General features: G+C 38.9%; 8 protein-coding genes and 1 non-coding gene across 9 annotated transcripts; 5 read left to right on the top strand and 4 right to left on the bottom strand. All coding sequences in view use genetic code 12, as the record gives it.

The window, feature by feature from the left end:
- Positions 1–33: 33 nt before the first annotated feature.
- PUP2 (proteasome core particle subunit alpha 5) lies at positions 34–1209 on the top strand. The gene has a single exon (XM_064917111.1). The coding sequence runs from the start codon at positions 398–400 to the stop codon at positions 1166–1168; it is 771 nt and encodes a 256-aa protein (XP_064774166.1). The 5' UTR covers positions 34–397; the 3' UTR covers positions 1169–1209.
- RJT20DRAFT_127876 (uncharacterized protein) lies at positions 1210–4305 on the bottom strand. Its single transcript, XM_064917112.1, has one exon. The coding sequence runs from the start codon at positions 3891–3893 to the stop codon at positions 1311–1313; it is 2583 nt and encodes an 860-aa protein (XP_064774167.1). The 5' UTR covers positions 3894–4305; the 3' UTR covers positions 1210–1310.
- A 610-nt stretch (positions 4306–4915) lies between these two features.
- On the bottom strand, positions 4916–6877 carry APG7 (Apg7p; the record flags this gene model as incomplete). The annotated part of the gene is made up of 1 exon (XM_064921614.1): positions 4916–6877. One exon carries the CDS (start codon positions 6875–6877, stop codon positions 4916–4918), a length of 1962 nt encoding a protein of 653 aa, XP_064774168.1.
- A 59-nt stretch (positions 6878–6936) lies between these two features.
- Positions 6937–8953, bottom strand: NMD3 (ribosome-binding protein). The gene has a single exon (XM_064917113.1). It carries the CDS (start codon positions 8882–8884, stop codon positions 7325–7327), a length of 1560 nt encoding a protein of 519 aa, XP_064774169.1. The 5' UTR covers positions 8885–8953; the 3' UTR covers positions 6937–7324.
- Positions 8954–9456: 503 nt separating this feature from the next.
- Positions 9457–10964, top strand: GCN5 (histone acetyltransferase). Its single transcript, XM_064920057.1, has one exon. The coding sequence runs from the start codon at positions 9572–9574 to the stop codon at positions 10946–10948; it is 1377 nt and encodes a 458-aa protein (XP_064774170.1). The 5' UTR covers positions 9457–9571; the 3' UTR covers positions 10949–10964.
- Positions 10965–11494: 530 nt separating this feature from the next.
- Positions 11495–13096, top strand: SOL3 (6-phosphogluconolactonase). The gene has a single exon (XM_064917114.1). The coding sequence runs from the start codon at positions 11950–11952 to the stop codon at positions 12736–12738; it is 789 nt and encodes a 262-aa protein (XP_064774171.1). The 5' UTR covers positions 11495–11949; the 3' UTR covers positions 12739–13096.
- A 125-nt stretch (positions 13097–13221) lies between these two features.
- RJT20DRAFT_127881 (2',3'-cyclic-nucleotide 3'-phosphodiesterase) lies at positions 13222–14818 on the top strand. Its single transcript, XM_064917115.1, has one exon. It carries the CDS (start codon positions 13614–13616, stop codon positions 14343–14345), a length of 732 nt encoding a protein of 243 aa, XP_064774172.1. The 5' UTR covers positions 13222–13613; the 3' UTR covers positions 14346–14818.
- Positions 14819–15099: 281 nt separating this feature from the next.
- On the top strand, positions 15100–18720 carry RJT20DRAFT_127884 (RNA helicase). Its single transcript, XM_064917116.1, has one exon. The coding sequence runs from the start codon at positions 15192–15194 to the stop codon at positions 18675–18677; it is 3486 nt and encodes a 1161-aa protein (XP_064774173.1). The 5' UTR covers positions 15100–15191; the 3' UTR covers positions 18678–18720.
- A 237-nt stretch (positions 18721–18957) lies between these two features.
- On the bottom strand, positions 18958–19039 carry RJT20DRAFT_t87. The gene has a single exon. It is a non-coding gene; the product is annotated as a tRNA-Ser (tRNA).
- Positions 19040–19443: the final 404 nt, after the last annotated feature.

Below are 19443 nucleotides of genomic sequence, written 5' to 3' on the forward strand. Positions count from 1 at the left end.
ATTTTCTCACTCACAAAAAACAGAGTAAAAAAAGGTCGTGCGTGCCTCACAATCAACAGCTTGCCACTTAACAAAATAGCCGCCACCAACATTTAACCATTCACTGTTTCTACAAGAAGGCATAGTTATTCGGTACAATTGGCATTGGTGGCTTTTCTAAACGAGTTTAGATCAATTCTGTTGTCTTGTAATATCCATTTCCCAAGAAAATTCCTGATTTTGTTGCATCTCCATTGTAATTGCTGAGACTCTGTTGATAGTGTTCAGTATTCCCATAGTTAAGCTCCTTTCACACAAATCGGTGATCAAGACCCATAGATTAAGCAGTTTTAGACCTATAAATCGCTTAAAATCGTGTAAAATCAACCCATAACACTCGTCATATAGTACTAACTCAATGTTCTTGACAAGATCTGAATACGACCGTGGTGTTTCCACCTTTTCACCAGAAGGAAGATTATTCCAAGTGGAATACTCCCTCGAAGCCATTAAGCTTGGTTCCACCGCCATTGGTATCTCCACCTCCGAAGGTGTCATATTAGGTGTTGAAAAAAGAGTCACGTCGTCATTACTAGAGCATTCTTCTATTGAAAAAATCGTCGAAATCGACAAACACATTGGTTGTGCCATGTCTGGTTTGACCGCTGACGCTAGATCCATGATTGACCACGCCAGAGTCTCATCTTTGACTCATAACTTATACTACGATGAAGAGATTCAAGTGGAAAGCTTGACCCAGTCTGTTTGTGATTTAGCATTGAGATTCGGTGAAGGTGCTGGTGGAGAGAAGAGATTAATGTCTAGACCTTTCGGTGTTGCCTTGTTGATAGCTGGTATTGACAAGGACAAGGGCCCACAGTTGTATCACGCTGAACCTTCGGGAACATTCTACAGATACGATGCAAAAGCCATCGGATCAGGTTCGGAGGGTGCTCAGACCGAGTTGCAGAACGAATACCACAAGTCTTTGACATTAAAGGAAGCTGAATTATTGGCTTTAAAGATTTTGAAGCAGGTAATGGAAGAGAAATTGGATTGTAAGAATGCCCAATTGGCCAGTGTGACTGCTGAAGGTGGATTCCAGATCTACAGTGATGAAAAAACAGATGAAATCATTAAGGAATTGATTGAGCAACAAGTTGATGATGATGCTGTTACTGGCAACTAGAGAAGAACTATGTATCATACAAATATATAAATGTCAAAAGGTAGAACGTTCTTGTAGTATTTCTGAAGTGTACTTGCAAAATATTGTGTAGCGGCTTTCTATCTATCATTACGTTTAAGAAAGGACTTGTTAACAAAATCATCTAATTCTCTGGGAAGCATTTTTCTAATCGTTCACTTAAAACCAAGATCTGCTTGTTTTCGGATTCCCCAAAACCCCGTAAAGTAACGATGAACTCTGTGAGAGCATCTCTGAATTTTTCGAAATGGTCTTGCAAGGAATTGTCCAAATTCACGTATCTGTTTTGTATCAGCAAACCATCCATAGACTTGTCAGAAAACTTGTCGGGGTAATTTGTTAAATACATCTCAAACAATGGCTGGTCGCACAAGATTAATACTTTCTTTAAACGGCTCAAATAATGATTGAACAGAATAATTATATCAAACATATTCTTCAAAGAAAGTAACAAGTCGGGTTTTGTAATCAATGAATCATTGATCAAGGTATTCAAAAACTCACTGAGATTTGTGACAAGATTCTCCACATTAGCGTAATCAGTTGCCTGATTCCTGTTGGCTGTTATCCTTGCTTTATTTAATTTACTATTGGAGATCTTGTCATCAAAGATGCTATTGTTATTATTGTAGTTGTTGAATGACTTTATTTTGGGATTTGTAATCTGAGGTTCATGGTTGTGGTTAACGTCTGAACCAAGAACTCTCTCCTTAAGAACCTCTTCAGTCTTCAAAATACTTTCTTGAAAGGTTTCAAAATTTGATTGCACTACGTCGTAGTTTAAGTAATTTTGAAGCTCATTTGTGAAATCTCTGATTCTGCCGTGTAGCACTCTGCATCTGAGAACCCACTTTCTGATACGAGGCTCAAAGCTTTTATATTTCCAAACATCAGAACGATTTATTTCCTTCCAAGTAATATCATTGAATTTCGTGATGAATTTTATAATGATAAGTATCTTGAACATGAGCTCATAATGATATGAGAGCTCTCTGTTCAAAATTAAATTAAGTGGAAAAGGTAATGAGATAGATAAGTCAATACTAGTAATAGCATATTCATCGGAATGATTCTGATCGTAGCCAGTATTCTGTTTGTCATCCTCTGAAGACTGAATATTTCTTTTCAATGTCCTATTCAAAAATGCTTTTAGATTAGCCTCATCCTTCAAATCTGTGTCAAATGTTTGCACTTCCATAATTTCTTTTGCCACTTCATAGAAGTTTGATGTTGTGATTGAGAATTTCTGGTTATTTCTTAAAACCTCAGAAATCGAGGTTGTCAAATTCACTGGAGCGGTTCCCGTTGTGGACTCCTCAACTCTTTCGAAATTCTCAAAGTAATTCTTTTGCAATCTAGAAACCGAAATTGCATATCTGTTCCTTTTCAAGTCTGTAAACGAACTCTCAAGAAAGTTATCTATGTTGAAAGAGTTTTCGAATAAGAAAATGGATTGAAATTCCTTGATCAACAGCTTGAAATGAAGTCCCTCAAAGAGCAATTTCATAAGAAGCTTGTTAGCTCTATTATAGAACGCGTCGATCTTCAATTCTAGATCGTGTGTATATATTCTATCGATTGGTTCTATGAGTTCATGGAGATTCTTGAAGTTATGCAATCCAGTACACAACTTGAACACGTTTAGAAACTTTCCGGTATTGAGAATTTTTGTTTGGACATCCAAGTTAGAGAACTGGTCAATTAATCCGTCGGATTTCACTATGAAAAGCTCGTTCCAGTAGTGTTCACTTCTGGCGTTAAAAATTTCTATGAGTGATCCAGGAACTGGTTTCTCTCTAATCAAGAATTCATCGTAGGGATCATCTATCTCTCCATTTATTAACCATTTATTGAGCATTTCAATATAGTCCTCACTTACTATGTCAAACAATTGAGTTAAAAATGTCAGTGATATAGAATCTCCTTTGAAGAGATTAATCCTATCTTGCACTATACGTAACACAAGGCCACCTTTGCATACGTCGAACTTTCCGTTGTTTGCTAAACTGTCTATTATTCCCGCTTGATTTATTGAACTCTTGACATTGGATAGGATGTCCTGAAACCGCAAGTCAGTCGTTTCCGCCGTGGTCTTGGCTCTTTCTTTCGTCACGGCGTGTATTCTCACTGTTATTTCGTACAAATGGGTCATTTTATTCAGAATTTCCTGGTTTATAATACTTTCAAGGATGTTGAGGTTGAAGTTGGCGTTGTACTTGAATTCGGACTCGATTTCCACTATTACTTTCTGATGCTGGTCTAAGAGTTCCTCTACAAGAAGGCATAATCTTTGGAGCACTTTTCCATACTTTGGCTGATTATAGGTCTCGTAAAACCCAGTCAAACCAGAATAGTACTTTCCGTACTTGACTAGTTTCTTGGCTATGCTCTTCAAGGATATATCCAAATGTTTTGCTATTTTGAAATCAGGGCCTGCTAGTCGTAAATCGGTGTCGTTGACATCATACTTTTCGCTGTATCGTATGTAACAGCCTTCGTAACCAAGTAAAGCAAAGAGAAGGTCTTTAATGACGAGACCCAGTTGGATTTTGAGGTCATTGATTTCGCTTAGATGGTACGGTCTGATTCTTGTTGGTCTTCTGAGTGGAGCGTTGACGCAAGATTGGACTAGACTGGCGGTCTCTGAGAGACGGATCTTTTCCGGGTCTAAATCTGGTTGGCTATTGAGGGAGATGTAACTAGCCATTGTTGTTGAGTTTGGCGGTAAAGAATGTTGATGGTAGTCCCGTACGTGGTGGAAATGCTCTTCTGCACGAATGTGTTTGTATATGTAGAGTCAGTGCTATCGAAAAGAAACTATTCATTCAATTCGCAAAAATTAATTAGCTGTATCTTTAGCGTTAATTTAATTAACAGTAAATAATTAACAGTTAACAATTAAATTGAACGCTTCACTTCCTAAAGAGACTTCTATGAAATAGTGATTCCACTTCTCTTCCAATTAGAGATGAAAAACAAAAAACAACTTATAATTTCAGTTTTATTCCTTGACTAATACTATATTAACTAGTATTCGACTAAGATCTCTTTTTAGAAAAAACAAAAAGAATACCTCTATCCAATCATTCATTCATGGATTCTATTCATTCATTTATTCATCTACTCATCATAAATCCACCTTACCATTTTTCTTAACATAGCAGTTGTTTATGTTTTGAATTTCGGGTTTTTTTCGCGTGCGTGCGCGCTGAAGGAAAAGATGACAAGAATGACAAAATGACATTTTTATGACTGCGAATTTTTGGGTGCCAAAAATGTGAGGGTTCCAGGAGGGTTCCAGGAGGGTTCCAGACTGGAGAGTTGGTGGTGGGTATTAGAAAGGACCACTATAGTGAAGGGGAGAGTTGAAGTATTATGGGGTTATGTTTCGAGGTTATGTTTCGAGGTAATTTTTCCTAAGATTAATTTTTACACTTTTGGTTGGTTAGTTTTCTTTGAATGGTTCGATCTCCATAATTTGCTAGTTTTGGCCATGCTCATTGACGCTTCATCTGTACTAATGGCATGTTTTATGAATTTCATTCTAATTGTTGCAATATATAATATCAAATTGTGAACCAAAAAATTTGTTCTATGAATATAAATAAGGTGAGCTTGCCGCTTTTGAGATTCTCATTAACTGTTGTGATCGTATGTATTAATACATAGTAATCATTCTCCCGAAGGCTTGCCTTTTTAGTCCATATCCTTTAGGAATGTCCCTTCCCCTTAATCAAGCCACTCAGCATCCTCATCTTCATCGTCACTGAATCCCAAATCACCCATAAGCTCAGCAGTAGCTAAATCAGCTTCCTCTTGAACTTTTCTTAACCCACAAATATCCTCCAAATACCCTGAATCATTAAGACATTTCTTGACAAACTCCCAGCCTCCCTCATTGTACTTCTCAATCACAACGTCTGAGCACGCAGAGCAGTGCTTGTAATTTGGTGCATAGAGTTTGGTCTGCTGGAAATTGTGCAAGAATCCTCTAATCTGATGTGGAACTTCCCCAAATTTTGTCAGTGAGCCATTTGGTGCTCCCTTTGACTCAGGATGCTGAAGAATTGATACTAACAACTCCACTGCTAACGCTGACGCCATGAGAGCTCCTCCTGGACGCGTCACAGTACACATTTGATCCAATGTTCTGTCTGAAAGACTATCGTTAGGTGCGACTACATCGTTACAATAATAACATCCTAGTCTATCCTTTTCATTTTGCTTCAAGCTTCCATGCCGCATGACTAGATAGCTGTCAAATCCTAAAGCTGCATTGATGACAATTTTATTCTTTGCATAGCCAATTACTGTTGGAAGCCAACGAGATTCCCTGGAGTCCATCAATAGGAATATAATATCATTCTCGTCAAATAAATCTGAAAGAATATTAAAATTTGCTTTCAGCTTCGCTTCATCACTCACTGGATGTCCAATCATGGGAACTTCCAAATTCAATCCCTTGGAATTCACCCCAGGAAATATTTCCTTCAATGATTCAGCAGCGCGGGCTGCTTTCCACTCGCCTTGACCATTGTCACTATAGCAATCCTTGAAGGAAAATAATGGTTGGCGCACTGGGTTTGAATACGATATCCTTCCATTGTCCACAAAGGTTATGTTTCGTACTCCCCAACCCATTAATGCTCGAGCAACATAGCTACCCAATGTTCCTGCTCCTAGTAACAATACTCTTTGCTCTTTGATTATGTCAAGATTCAATTCTGGAGCAATTCTCCATTTCATCAACTTCAAGTTGAGATCCACCGCTTGTTCGGCTAACTGATGAGGATTGATCAATGATCCCAAATCTGCCAATTTCGCCCCTAGCTTTCCTTGACTGGTCCTCTCCCATCCTGTAATTTTCGGCAATACATCATTCTTGAAGTCCGCTTTGTCTAACTTCAAGTGGGAGTGGAAACTGGATCCATTGTTTCTGTAGATTATAATATCTACTTCCTCAAAGCCTTTATTGGCAAGAAAATATAAATAGTTCTTCAATTGGATAGAAGGTTTTTGCTCTTTATTCAAACTTGAATCTATAAACACGAATGTCCCATGCTGTGCTAAATGTATATCTTGCAAATTCACCAACTTACCATTTACAACTTGGATAAACTGATTGAAATCTGATTCGTCGTCGAGAAATTCCTTGATTTTATCACTGTATTTGTGTACTAACTCTTCGTTACTACCGCCAACCACATTCCATGGAGAATGCAACGTCGGATAGGCAACCCAATAGTAAAACTTGTACTTCTTCAAATCCGAAAACGTCAAGATATAGAAGCGATTGAAGTGCTTGAAATTCAATTCCTTAGCTGCCACAATATCGTTGAATATTTCTTGGCCCCATTCCTTCAATTGATCTTGCTTATTGAGATTTTTGAACTCTTCAATAGTATTGACGTTAAACAACTCTCCAGTGACATACACGTTTTTGGAGTCCGCCACTGGGCCCTTCTCAAAGCTCTGAAAGTCCAAATTGAGTGTTGGAAAGTCATTAAACTTGTTGAGTTTTTTAGGGCTTGTGAAGAACCCTCTTATCGCTCTTTTGGATGCATCTAATTTGAATTCATTTAGTTTTAGTTCTGAAAGCTTTGTGAAGAAAGACGACTCCACAAATGATTGGATCGCCACATACTTTAGTGCCTTTCCCACTCCAGTTTCTTCTGAAATTACTCCTGACATGACGGAATTACTATTATTCTACTTTAATACTTCTACAGTGGCTACAAACACATCTAGTGCAAATAGATATACAAATAATGGAAAGAACTAACTTACACTTGATACTAATACTAAGATAGCAATGACATACATATTATACAATTATAGGTCACATGACTCCACACTGGTATGAATGCAGGAACGTTCTATTATACAGAGATAAGGGCTATTGAAAGAATGATAAGGACTATTGAAAGAATGGAAATGGTGGTAGAATGGAAAGAGTTACATATGTAAATATGTAGTCAAGCTGGTGATGTCGTTCTATGAAGTTGATGGTTTTTCCTTTTTGCTGTTTCCTTTCAGAATGAAATTTGCTTTCTTCCAAGGTAATTGTAACTTGAGCTCTCACATAAAACTGGGGGTTTTGGGGGGTTTAGAATTCTAATCTTTTAAAATTCTCCTACTCTACTCCTCGGCCATTGGTGTATCTTCCAAGGTCATATCGTCCAATTCGTCCAACAACTCATCAATACCAATCTCTGGTGCATCTTCGTCATCATCCTCTTCATCTTCAATATGTCCGTGAGAAGCGACCGGTGCACTGTCTCCAGCCTTATACAAGTTAATAGCCTGTCTCATTTCTTCATCTTCTTCCAATTCTTGCAAGAACAATTCATAATCTCTCTCTGCTCTCTCTTGCTCTTGTCTGGCTTGTCTGGAGTCATCGTTTGCAACGATATCATTGTGCTCCTTAGCCATTCTCTTCAATTTCCACTTTCTGTACTTAGCCTTCTTAGACTTTCTGGCGTAATGCTTCTTGACTATAACAACGTCTGGAGTGTTGTCTATATCCAATGTATCCCACAAATCGGAATTGAAGTTGGCATTGCTTAAGTAGTAACCCAAACAAGAGTCACCAGGATGCAAAATACCACCCAAGTGGGTTCTGACGTAGAATGAGTGATCATTGACTCCCAAATCACTAGCACGAGACACTTCGATATCAGCTAAAACATGCTTTCCTCTGATTTCCCCGGTTGGCTCAACATCCAATACAATGAACTCTACCAATTGGGTGACGTCTAACAAAGATGCAAATGGAGCTCTCCAGTATATAGGAGCAGGTAATTCACAATGCTGTAATGTGTTTGTATCTATGAAATGAACCAGGTTGGAGATCTTAGAACAAAGAACTAATCTGGAAATGTTACCCATGGAATGAGCCAACTTCTTCGGTAAGACAACTAAATCGTCTCTACACACTGGTACAAGTTCCACAGAGTACGAGAACTTATAGGATGAGGAACCAGATTGTGTGTCTACTGAAACCAACTCCTCAGACTTCTTGGCCTTGATAGGAACTACTGCTTGCAAGAAATCCAACATCTTGGCTGCGTGGTTTTGTTTGGAGTAGAAGAAATCCAAACCATCCTTGGCTTCTTTGATAGATATGGTATCGACATGAGCATTGTGCTTCAAGATCAACTGTTCAAGATACAAGAAAGTTCTCTTATGTGGAACCTTCTGTCTGATTTGAACAGTGGCTCTCCAGGTGTTGGTGGTGTATGACTTAGCACAGTCTGGACATTGCATAGCTACCACAACGTATTCAACTTCAAATGTCTGTTGCACAATGGTGTTTGCCATAGCTTCACCCTGAACTGTTAACTTGACCCTTATACGACGAGAATGTGGTTCTGTCCATATAAACGAAGCGTCTACCAATCTTACCTTATTCAAACCTTTCAATTTTCTCAAACACAAAGCAAGTAACTCTCTGGATTCCAACTCAGCTCTGATCCATTGTTGTGGTGGTTGCAAGAAACGCTCACAATTTCTACAGAAAGAAACATTAGCTTCTCTTGGGATACCTTCTGTGATGTCCACAGTCAACTTAATACAGTCGTAACACATTACAAGACCTTGAGATCCGTCCATAGGCACACCACAGTTACAACATAAGACGGTTGCAACTGGCTGTTGGCCCAGTGCAATGCTTTGGTCCATATGGGAGTAGTTCGACATTTTCCTATTTCTTTGCTCCTGGCACTTCTGGTACTATTGAGACTGCTGGAAGAAACTTTTGGCTACGAATCAACACTTTATACGGCGGCAAAAAACTGGTTAATGAATAAAAAAAATCTACTCATCGTGAAAGATTGAAAATCGGATGAGATCATGTGATTAGTCATGTGATGGAGGAATGTTGTCTGTACTGTATATTGTATATTGTATATTGTATACTGTATATTAATGGCAGATGCAAAAGGAAGATTCCGTAGGCATTGAAGAAGATGTTTACGGACGATGGCAAACTACGGTTATAAAAATAAAAATATCAAGCTTCAAAATCAATGTCACCACTTTGTTTAGCACAGCTTTCTCATGTATTTCAATACAAACAAAACTATCGCCACTAAAAAAAAAGTTGAATAAGTCATCCATTCAGTATTTACTGTTGTGTAGTACTCTCTTGTCTCTCTTGTCTCTCCTGTATCACCAAAATTACATAATCACACACTATTTTTCCGCACTAAAACTACAGTTGTGCGCACGTGACCGTTAATCCACTTGGAAAATCAATTTTATTACCGTGTGGAGTTTGTTAGCATAATTGAAGTTGGATATATTGTATATTCTTCCTTAAATAGGACATTGGCAGTACATCAGTGGTCTGGTACTACCGAAATCTGATATTGAACCTTGTAGAGCATGGTAGACCGGAAAAGAGTAGCTTCGGTGAAGTCAGACGATGAAGATAACGACGACGTGCCGTTGAATAAGAAGGTTAAGCTGGAACCAAAACAGGAAGAACAAAGCAGTGAAGAGGAGGAAGAGGAGGAAGATAAAGACCATTCGGATGAAGACGAAGATGAAGACGAAGTAAAAGATGAGGATGCTAATGAAGAAAAACCAGTAAAAGAGGAGGAGGAAGAAGATGACGACGAGGATGACGACGAAGCGGAGGAGGAAAGAAAGCGGATAACGACGTTTAACTTCGACGGAGAATCTTATTCTTTCAAGGAAAGACCATCAGTAATAGAAGAAAAAGAGGGTAAAATCGAATTCAGAGTTGTGAATAATGACAATACAAGAGAAAACTTGATTGTGCTAACTGGTTTGAAGAACATTTTTCAAAAACAATTACCCAAAATGCCTAGAGAATATATCTCCAGATTGGTATATGATCGTTCACATTTATCCATGGCAGTAGTGAGGAAACCTCTCACTGTCGTTGGTGGAATCACTTATCGTCCATTTAACAACCGAGAATTTGCAGAAATTGTGTTCTGTGCTATTTCTTCAACAGAACAAGTCCGTGGTTATGGTGCACACTTAATGAACCATTTGAAAGATTACGTGAGAGCAACTTCTCCAATTAAGTATTTCTTAACTTATGCTGATAATTATGCCATTGGCTACTTCAAAAAGCAGGGTTTCACTAAAGAAATCACTTTGGATAAGTCTGTCTGGATGGGTTATATCAAAGATTATGAGGGAGGTACACTTATGCAGTGTGCCATGTTGCCATCAATAATGCGTTATTTGGACCTGGGAAAAATTCTCTTGCTTCAGAAAGCAGCTATAGATAAGAAGATCAGAATGAGATCGAAATCTCACGTCGTTAGACCTGGTCTTCAAGTCTTCAAAACTAATAAAAACATTACATGCGACCCAAAAGATATTCCCGGTTTATTGGAAGCTGGTTGGCTGGAAGAAATGGACAAATTAGCACAGAAACCAAAAAGAGGTGCACATTACAACTTCATGGTGACACTCTTCTCCGAAATGACCAACCATCCCTCGGCCTGGCCATTTGCGGTACCTGTAAATAAAGAAGAGGTGCAAGACTACTACGAAGTGATCAAGGAGCCTATGGACTTGTCTACTATGGAGCTGAAGTTGGAGAATGATAAATATGAATCCTTTGGTCAATTCTTGTATGATTCCAAACTTATTTTCAAGAATTGTCGCTCGTATAATGGTGAGTCAACAACATATTATAAGAATGCCAACAAGTTGGAGAAGTTCCTTATGAATAAGATTAAGGACAGTGCAGAGTATGCTCATTTCCTTGATGAGGTGTAACGCCTCAAGCTTGATGATATCAATTCATGACTTATGTTTGTACGTAATGTAATATTAATAGAAAGTGCAACTCGGTAGGTAGTGTAGGGTATGTAAAGTATTTGTTAAAGGACATTGCCAAATAGCTTAAATTGTAGCAGGAGCACACAATTTTGCACCTATCTATTTCTTTCTTTTTTAAGGAATAAAAGACCATTGCATCTTTCATTACCAACAATAGCTTAAGCTAGCAACAGAAGCTTATGCTAGCAGCAATATCTTATGCTTCCCCTTAGAGAGAATTGCCAACGAATAGTGAAATCCGCTGAGCAGTAGTGAAAATAAAGTGGGGGGGACATATCCCGTTATGTCAGAATGGTTGCAATAAGTCATATTTCAAATTGCGACTCTCCTTTAGCGACTAAGCTCGCAGTCAACATCAATGTAACGTACTCTTTCACGCCGAAGATACCACATTGCATTGAAAAGACAGAGATAAATAGTGATAAATAATGTTTTCGTAGAATTACATATAAGTACGAATTTATATATATACATCTATATATATATCCAACTAATCAATATACAACCGCACATACAAACTTACACTCCTAATCTTTTACCATTATCAATATCATCTACCACACAGTACTCCATACTCACAGTCCTCCATACTCACGATCTCGCCTAAAGACGAACCAACATCAATCTGCCTACACACAACACAAGCGACAAACAAGTAGCCACACGCATTTACACTGACGTAATGTTCCAGACTGCACCGTTTCTACCAAACATAACAATGCCGATTTGGATGGGCGACATGGATCCATTCTGTGCAGTCAATGAAGGTCAACGCACCACAGTTGTCCTAGAGATGTTACCAGAGACTACTGTAGAGCTCTCTCCATGTGAGAAGTTCAGTTTCGGTATTAGTGTTCTTCCCTGAGAGTAGTGAACCGTCATTTACAATTGAGTTTCAACTTTCGACATAGACATTGACATATACATTGACATTGACAATGTGTGCTAAAGTGTATGCTTATTCTGAGTCGCTCGACGTAGCGAAGGCCGTAGGAGCTCTTGTGATCAAGTCCCAGAACAAAGCTCTCGAATCGGGCAGTACCTTCAAAATTGCCTTATCCGGTGGATCTCTTGGTAAGGTATTGCAGAAGGCATTGGTTGCTGACAAAGACCTTGCTTCACAAGTGAAATGGGACAAATGGGAGGTGTATTTCAGCGATGAAAGAATCGTACCCTTCGCCAGTGAAGACTCCAACTATGGTTTGTTCAAGAACTTGGTGTTGGACACTCTCCCCGAGAACTCTCCAAAACCAAAGGTGTACACTATCGACGAAGATTTGGTTACAGGAAAAGGCGGTCAATTGGAGGGTGCTGATGCTAGCAAAGACCAAGAAATTGCCGCTAGATATCAAAAGAGTTTACCTTCCGACGCCAAGTTGGACTTGATCCTTTTGGGATGTGGTCCCGATGGACACACCTGCTCTTTGTTCCCAGGGCACAAATTGTTACAAGAGAGAACTGAGCTCATTTCCTACATTAGCGACTCTCCAAAGCAACCTCCAAGAAGAATCACCTTCACTTTCCCAGTATTGGAAAAGGCAGACTCCATTGCATTTGTAGCCGAGGGTGCTGGTAAAGCACCAATCTTAAAAGAGATATTTGGTGACAAGAACTCGCAATTGCCTTCGAAATTGGTGAATGACATCACCACTGGAGTTGCCGTATCATGGTTCGTTGATCACAGTGCTATTGAGGGCGTTGAGGGTATTTCCGTATCCAAATACTAGATGTACAGTGTTGTAGATATGCTTGTCGATATGGCAGTCCATCCATAGCCTAAACGGTCTCGCTAAATAGCGAAAAAAATTATTCCTCGCTGTAGAGCTGACAAGATACCGACTTCGATCAGCGAGGATCTGTAGTTAGGGAGGATACAGAACATTAACTTTATTCACCGTATAAACGGTTGACTAGGTACATTTGTCTAATTATGAGTATATACATCTGCTAACTACTCTAATGGAATTATTTTTGTATATTACAGTATACATCTTACAATATACATCTTACAGTATCACAGTAAATGACTTTCATTAGGTTTATATTAAATACATTTTAATCAATAATAAAACAAATAACACAGACCAAATTCTTATCTTGTTCCCTAACGCGTGCTTTAATAAGTAAAATACTCGCCATCACTGCTCCCCCTCCCCTCCTCATCACTAATCTGCCAGATCCCCCGCTAGTTATGCTTCTTTTATCCCGGTGTGGGCATTGTTCGCGGCATGCTATCACTCTCTCCCCACTAAAAGCGACTAACAGGATTTCCTTCGCAGTGCACCTTCCCTGTCATAAGCCCATTTCTCGTCATGTCTCACTAATCTGATTAGAAAATCCTTTTCCGTACCGAGACCAGTTTGGATCACTGAATTTTCGTCGTTAACGATAGTTGGTTATTCATCGCTGTTGACGATATAAATACCTGCTTTATAGCATCATAGACTAAACGATATCAGTATGGGTATGTGTTTCAATCGTCTACACAAGAAATTGAGTCCCTTAAGTCCCTCTACTAACAATCCCGCCAGCGGGAATAGGCGTTGCATTATGGTTGTGTCCTAGACCAAACACTCAGCTATATGATAAGCTAGAGACACTCATGGGGTCTTTGAATACCCTCTTTCCAGGACAACCGCCACGATTTGAGCCTCACATAACGATAACGACCAATGTCGACGTCGACTTAGACGACCCAGACAAAACAAGAGAAGACGTGGACAAAATCCTCTCTGCTAGTGCCGTTGCCCTCAATTCGTTACCAAAGAATCATTCGAACCTCGTGACATTGGGTAAAATCAACAGCCAGAGAAAGTTTTTCAAGAAGCTCTACTTTCAAGTGGCGAGAGATCCCAATTTGATCTCATTTGCACGAATATTGAGGGAGTTATTCGTCATATTGCCCAAAGATATTGAGCAAGAGAACATCAAACAAAACCCGCATTTATATACCAAAGACGGACATGGAAATACAGTAAAAAGAAAGAAACTGAAGAGAAACAGAAGTAAGAGTTCTGCCTCCGAAAATGAGACGACGGCTAAAGAATTCGATACAACACTCATCCAACAGGAAGCTACATGGAAAGCAGCCGATTGGTCAACAAACGAGTTTGATCCGCACCTTTCCTTAGTCTACAGTGATATATATCCTATAGATAAAGCATTGTGGAGGACAATTAAGACGAGAATTCAGGACTATTTAAACATAGAGAATTGTGATGCTGATGATTTGACTGATAATGGCCTCGGTTGGGATGGAGGCGTATTGAAATTGGTTCTTTGTGAGGGTGACGTAGCCAACTGGATAACTTTAGGAAGTGTTGATGTACATTGATGAAGAATCGAGGAGCTATAGGACGTTGCTGTGAAATAATATGTAGTATAATGCACGACCAATACCATGGACACTATTATTTGATAGGCACCATATTGTTAATCAAAGATTAAAAGATATGAGCTGCTCTCTATGTCCTTTGATACAAAACACTATATAGAAGTTCTGGAGTTTGGATTTTCTTCATTTTTCGCTTGGGAATTGTTACTTTTGAAGATCGGTAGCTATATTCCATCATCTCTCCCACCATACTATTTCAGCTAAATGAAATAGTCCTAGATATAAACAAGACAGTATTTTTTTGAATATTCCATACCCTATACCCCGGTAGCTACTTCCCTATCTGGTGGTATTCAATTTCTCTACCTTAATTCCAATTTCATTGAACCTTCTCCCAATTCATCACCCTCACCACTAAATCGCCAATTTCGCAGCCTTTCTTTTTTTATAAAGTTCGTTTGCAACACAGCACCATCCACCTATTAACCCTCCGCAAAGCATCCAAATCTTTTCAAACTCGATAATAAAATATGCCCATCTTTTTTGCTTTATTTGGACAATCCCCTTAACTTTTTATCTTTTCTATTATGAATAATATCAACACTCTCCTCTCCACTCTAGCAATACCCAATCACTTTGCATCTCCTACTACCACCCTCCATCCTCTTTCACAGTATTTCCAGTGTTCTGCAGATTACGATAACGAGATTTGGGCGCGAAAAAAAATTTCGAATGATTTATTTGCAAGAAGATTACAGCAGCAGCTTTATTCTTTTACAGAAACTGTATAGACAGGAGTATATATCCATTGGAAAATTGGTAAAAAAGACAGTTTTTAGACCAACAATGGATACAAACGAAGACGGGTTTACTTGTGTTACTTGTTCGGAGTCATTTGACGAAACAGGTGTTTCAAAGCACTTGATATCCACAAGACATAAGTCAGTGCGATCCAACATTCAAGACGAAATTATCGTATGTGAAGAATGTGAAGACTCGAATATCCACCAATTGGCTATCTCGAGATACGGGCTCTCAGACATGTCTCTCTTGTGCCAGGTATGCTTTGACAAGGAGAAAAGCGTTGACGAGGAAAAACCATCGACTCAGTATACGTTGTCCAATGGAGCATTCTTCTCCAAGATCAAACTGTACTACAAATTCAGGGACATAGAATGCAAGGACTGCCAATCGGGATCCAACCTATTTGTAGGTAATGGAAGTGGGCCAAAACAAATCATAGTATGCCAAAGGTGTCTTCCCCGTTATCCAGATATCAAATTTGTCAGTGAAAAGGACGAAAAGTTCCTTTTTGAGTTATTAGGTATCAAAGAAAGTACACCTAGCAAGCACTCTGGAAGACACAGAAAGGAGGGAAGAAAAGGCGGAAGGAAGTCTTCAAGAAAACCAAAGGTTGTGACTGCCGAAATGGAAGCTAGGAGAGCCCACTACTTTGCTTCGAAAGAGAGTGCTTCTGCACTCAAATCTGGAACTACAGTGAAAGCCATTGGCTCAAATGCATCTAATTCTCCGTTTGCCGGTGCAAAAGGGGGCGCTAGTCCATCTAGAAATGCATCAAATCCTTCTTTCAAGGCGTCCTCTCAGTCAGGAGGAACGTCCAAAAAGACTACACCTAAGTCATCATTAAGCAATTCAAGACAAGCGACACCGAAGTCTTCTCTAAATAATTCCGTTGCACCAACACCTCGGTCTTCTTCTCCTGCTACTTCTAAATCGAAAGGAAGCGGTAAGGAGAAGAGAGCTTTAGATCCGAAGAAAGCTGCTACGGCAAAACCCAATGAGAAGAATGTTAAAACAACCAAAACTGAGGAAAATGGGACAAAAAAGATAACATCCAATGGTACCAAGCTGAATGGAGAAGCTTTTAAAACTGCATCAATTCCGAATACTGAGAAAACTAAAAAGTCCCAGGAGACTTCTTTGCTTTCAGACAAAACTCTGAAGCTCAAGAAAGGTATAGAGGATGGTAAATCCAAAGGAAGTGGTTCCGCTAAAGAAAACAAACTAGTAGATAAGGCATCTCGCCGCGAGACAAAAATGTCCAAGGATAAGGAGCAGCATGCAGCTCAACTGAATAGTCCTAAAAATAAAAGCATAAACAACGAACTCCAAGAAGCAAAGTCGTCGGGTGCAAAGAATAAGAATTCTGAGAAGAAAAAGAGCGTTACTGAACCGAAGCCTGACAAGAAGAAAGTTCAAGAAGAAAACACTGAAAACCATGAGTCTGAACTTCCACAAGAATTAACAAAATTCCATCCCGCACTGAAAGCAAAGCTCAAGTATGAATCGCTAGACTCTTATTTCAGAGAAATGAGTTTCAATATGTTCTTAGAAGAGCAGTTAACAAACGATGATAACTCACTTACATCTGAGGATATCTTAATTGAGTGGTTCGAAGATCAGGACAAAAAGAATATACAATACAAATTGAGTATTCCTCTTAGTGATGATATTACGAAGAAGTTCATCTCGGAGAAATTAAGAAATGTTAAAAAGACTCCGTTTGCCATTGGCCAATCTATGTTCTTGATCTTGAATGACGAAGTGCCATGGTACGGCACTATAGCAACTTTGGATACCGCTGGGGGGAAGAAAGGAGGCGGTAGAGGAAGAGGAGGAAGGGCCCGTGGAAGAGGTGGTAGGGGTGGTAGGGGAGGAAGATCGGGCGGTTCCGGCCTGAAAGATGCCGTGCTCGAGATGATCATTCAACTATACTCTTGGAATGACCATCCCCTACCAAGAGCCTCGAATGTGAGTCAATTGAAAGTACTTCCGGCGTCAGTCCCTGTGAGCAGAGTGTTCGTGGCAATGTCACGACTCTCAAATGTGAGTTTTAAGAAGATGCTTCTTGGAAATGAACCTATCAAGCAAATTGTTTTCAAAAACTTTTTGAAATTTACAAGGGATACTTTTAACGAATCACAGAAGGTCGCCATTCAATCTGTATTGAATAATGCTATAACAGTTTTGCAAGGTCCCCCAGGAACTGGTAAGACCTCGACTATTTTTGAAATTATATTGCAGTTATTGGACTCCTTAAACACCTATCCAATCTTAGTTGTCGCTGCCTCCAATATTGCAATTGACAACATTGCAGAGAAATTGTTGCCAACTCATGGAAAACATATTCTTAGAATTGTAGCGAATGAGAAAGAAAGGGAATATAATAGATCACATCCTTTGGGATCAATTTGTTTACATCATAAAGTTTATGACTCATTGCCTTCAAGATATCAAGAAGTTATTAACGAAATGAGGAGAGGAACTCTAAGCTTGGGAGCAACTGCATTTAAAAAGTTCTCTTCTGAACAGTTCGAAGTTACGAAGACTTTGGTTGCTCAGGCAAGAGTTATCTTCACTACTACTGTTGTAGCTGGTGGCAATCAGTTGAAGTCTATAGCCAGGTGTCCAGTGGTGATAATGGATGAAGCAACTCAATCTTCAGAGCCCACAACTTTAATTCCCCTTTCGATGCCCGGAGTGGAAAAGTTTGTATTCGTAGGAGATCAGAGACAGTTGAGTTGCTTCTCCTTAATTCCTTCTCTTTCCCTTTCATTGTTCGAAAGAGTCTTGTTGACTGAAATCTACAAAAATCCACATATGTTAGATACGCAGTATCGTATGCATCCTCAAATCAGTGATTTCCCTAGAAACAGGTTTTACGGAGGCTTATTGAAAGATGGTATTGAAGCCAAAGACAGGCATGTTACTGCAATTCATGACCCTGTCTACTTTTGGGATACAAAAGGTAAGGCAAGAGAACAATCAGTTCGTCATAGGCTTCGTGAAGATCGTGGATTTACTTACGTTAATAGGGAAGAGATTAACTACATTGCTCAGGTATTGAGAACATTGATTTATGAAAAAAATATCAAGAAGACTGATATTGGAATCATTACTCCGTACAGTGGGCAGAGAGATTTGATTTCCTCTATACTTGTTAAAGATGAATTAATAAACCCTGATGGGGATCAGATCAAAATAGAAATTGATATAGATGATATCAGGAACGACTCTAAACCTATTACAATCCATTTGGTATCAGGAATCATGATTGCGTCCATTGATGCATTTCAAGGTAGAGAAAAGGATTTTTTGGTCATGTCTTGCGTTAGATCTAACCCAGAGGGGAAAATTGGTTTCTTGAAGGATGAGAGGAGATTGAATGTTGCACTTACAAGAGCAAAGTTCGGATTGGTTATGATTGGGGATGTCTCCTGCTTGAAAAGAGGAGATCCATTGTGGAAGGAGTATATGAAGTACTTGCAGGATAAGAAGTACATCCATCTGGAGCTGGTATTCAAATACTAGTTAGCTTATTTATTAAAATGTAATATATGAAAATAATTTTTAATATAGTCATGTATTGGACTAACGGCCTTCTGTGTTTGCTCCTTGTCCTGTTGCAACGAGTTTTTGGCCTAAATCAGGAGCTATCTTTCTCTAAGAAAAATGTTGTATTTGAGAAAAATTGTAGAGGTTCACCTGTATTGCAGTAACGAGCTTATTGTCTCAAAAGTTGTCTGATGATTGCTTGAAATTGATAGGGAAATTTATATCAGGTAATTAAAGAAGTTGCAAAAAAAAATAACGACAACTGCAGGATTCGAACCTGCGCGGGCAAAGCCCAAAAGATTTCTAATCTTTCTCCTTAACCACTCGGACAAGTTGCCAGATTACTTATCGAAAAGATTCTCATAATTAATATGATAGACTTTTAGCACGTGATCAATTTTTGATCAAACATACGTGCCGCCGTAAAATGATGCTAATTCAGTATATTTGGTTGTATTGGTGGCTATACTGGTTGGAAAGTGATATACTATGTTATTGAGATATAAGTATCCATATTGTATTCATAATATTTGTATCTCCTTTATTCAGTGTCCATAAAAGTTAATTAATCGGAAATGAGACCTCTAATTAGTGTCTCGGACACATATTTACCAAATTTTGCAGCAACTCGATTCGATACCGCCTCTAATCTAAAGCTGCAACCGTAGGGTAAGTGATAAATAGGGAGTTTAAAAGAGACCAGTTTGTTATGATATATCTTTTATAATTTCAATTTTTTACC

The sequence above is a fragment of the Scheffersomyces xylosifermentans genome, assembly GCF_036884685.1.
Source record: "Scheffersomyces xylosifermentans strain CBS 12540 chromosome Unknown RJT20scaffold_4, whole genome shotgun sequence".
NCBI classification, from domain to species: Eukaryota; Fungi; Ascomycota; class Pichiomycetes; order Serinales; family Debaryomycetaceae; genus Scheffersomyces; species Scheffersomyces xylosifermentans.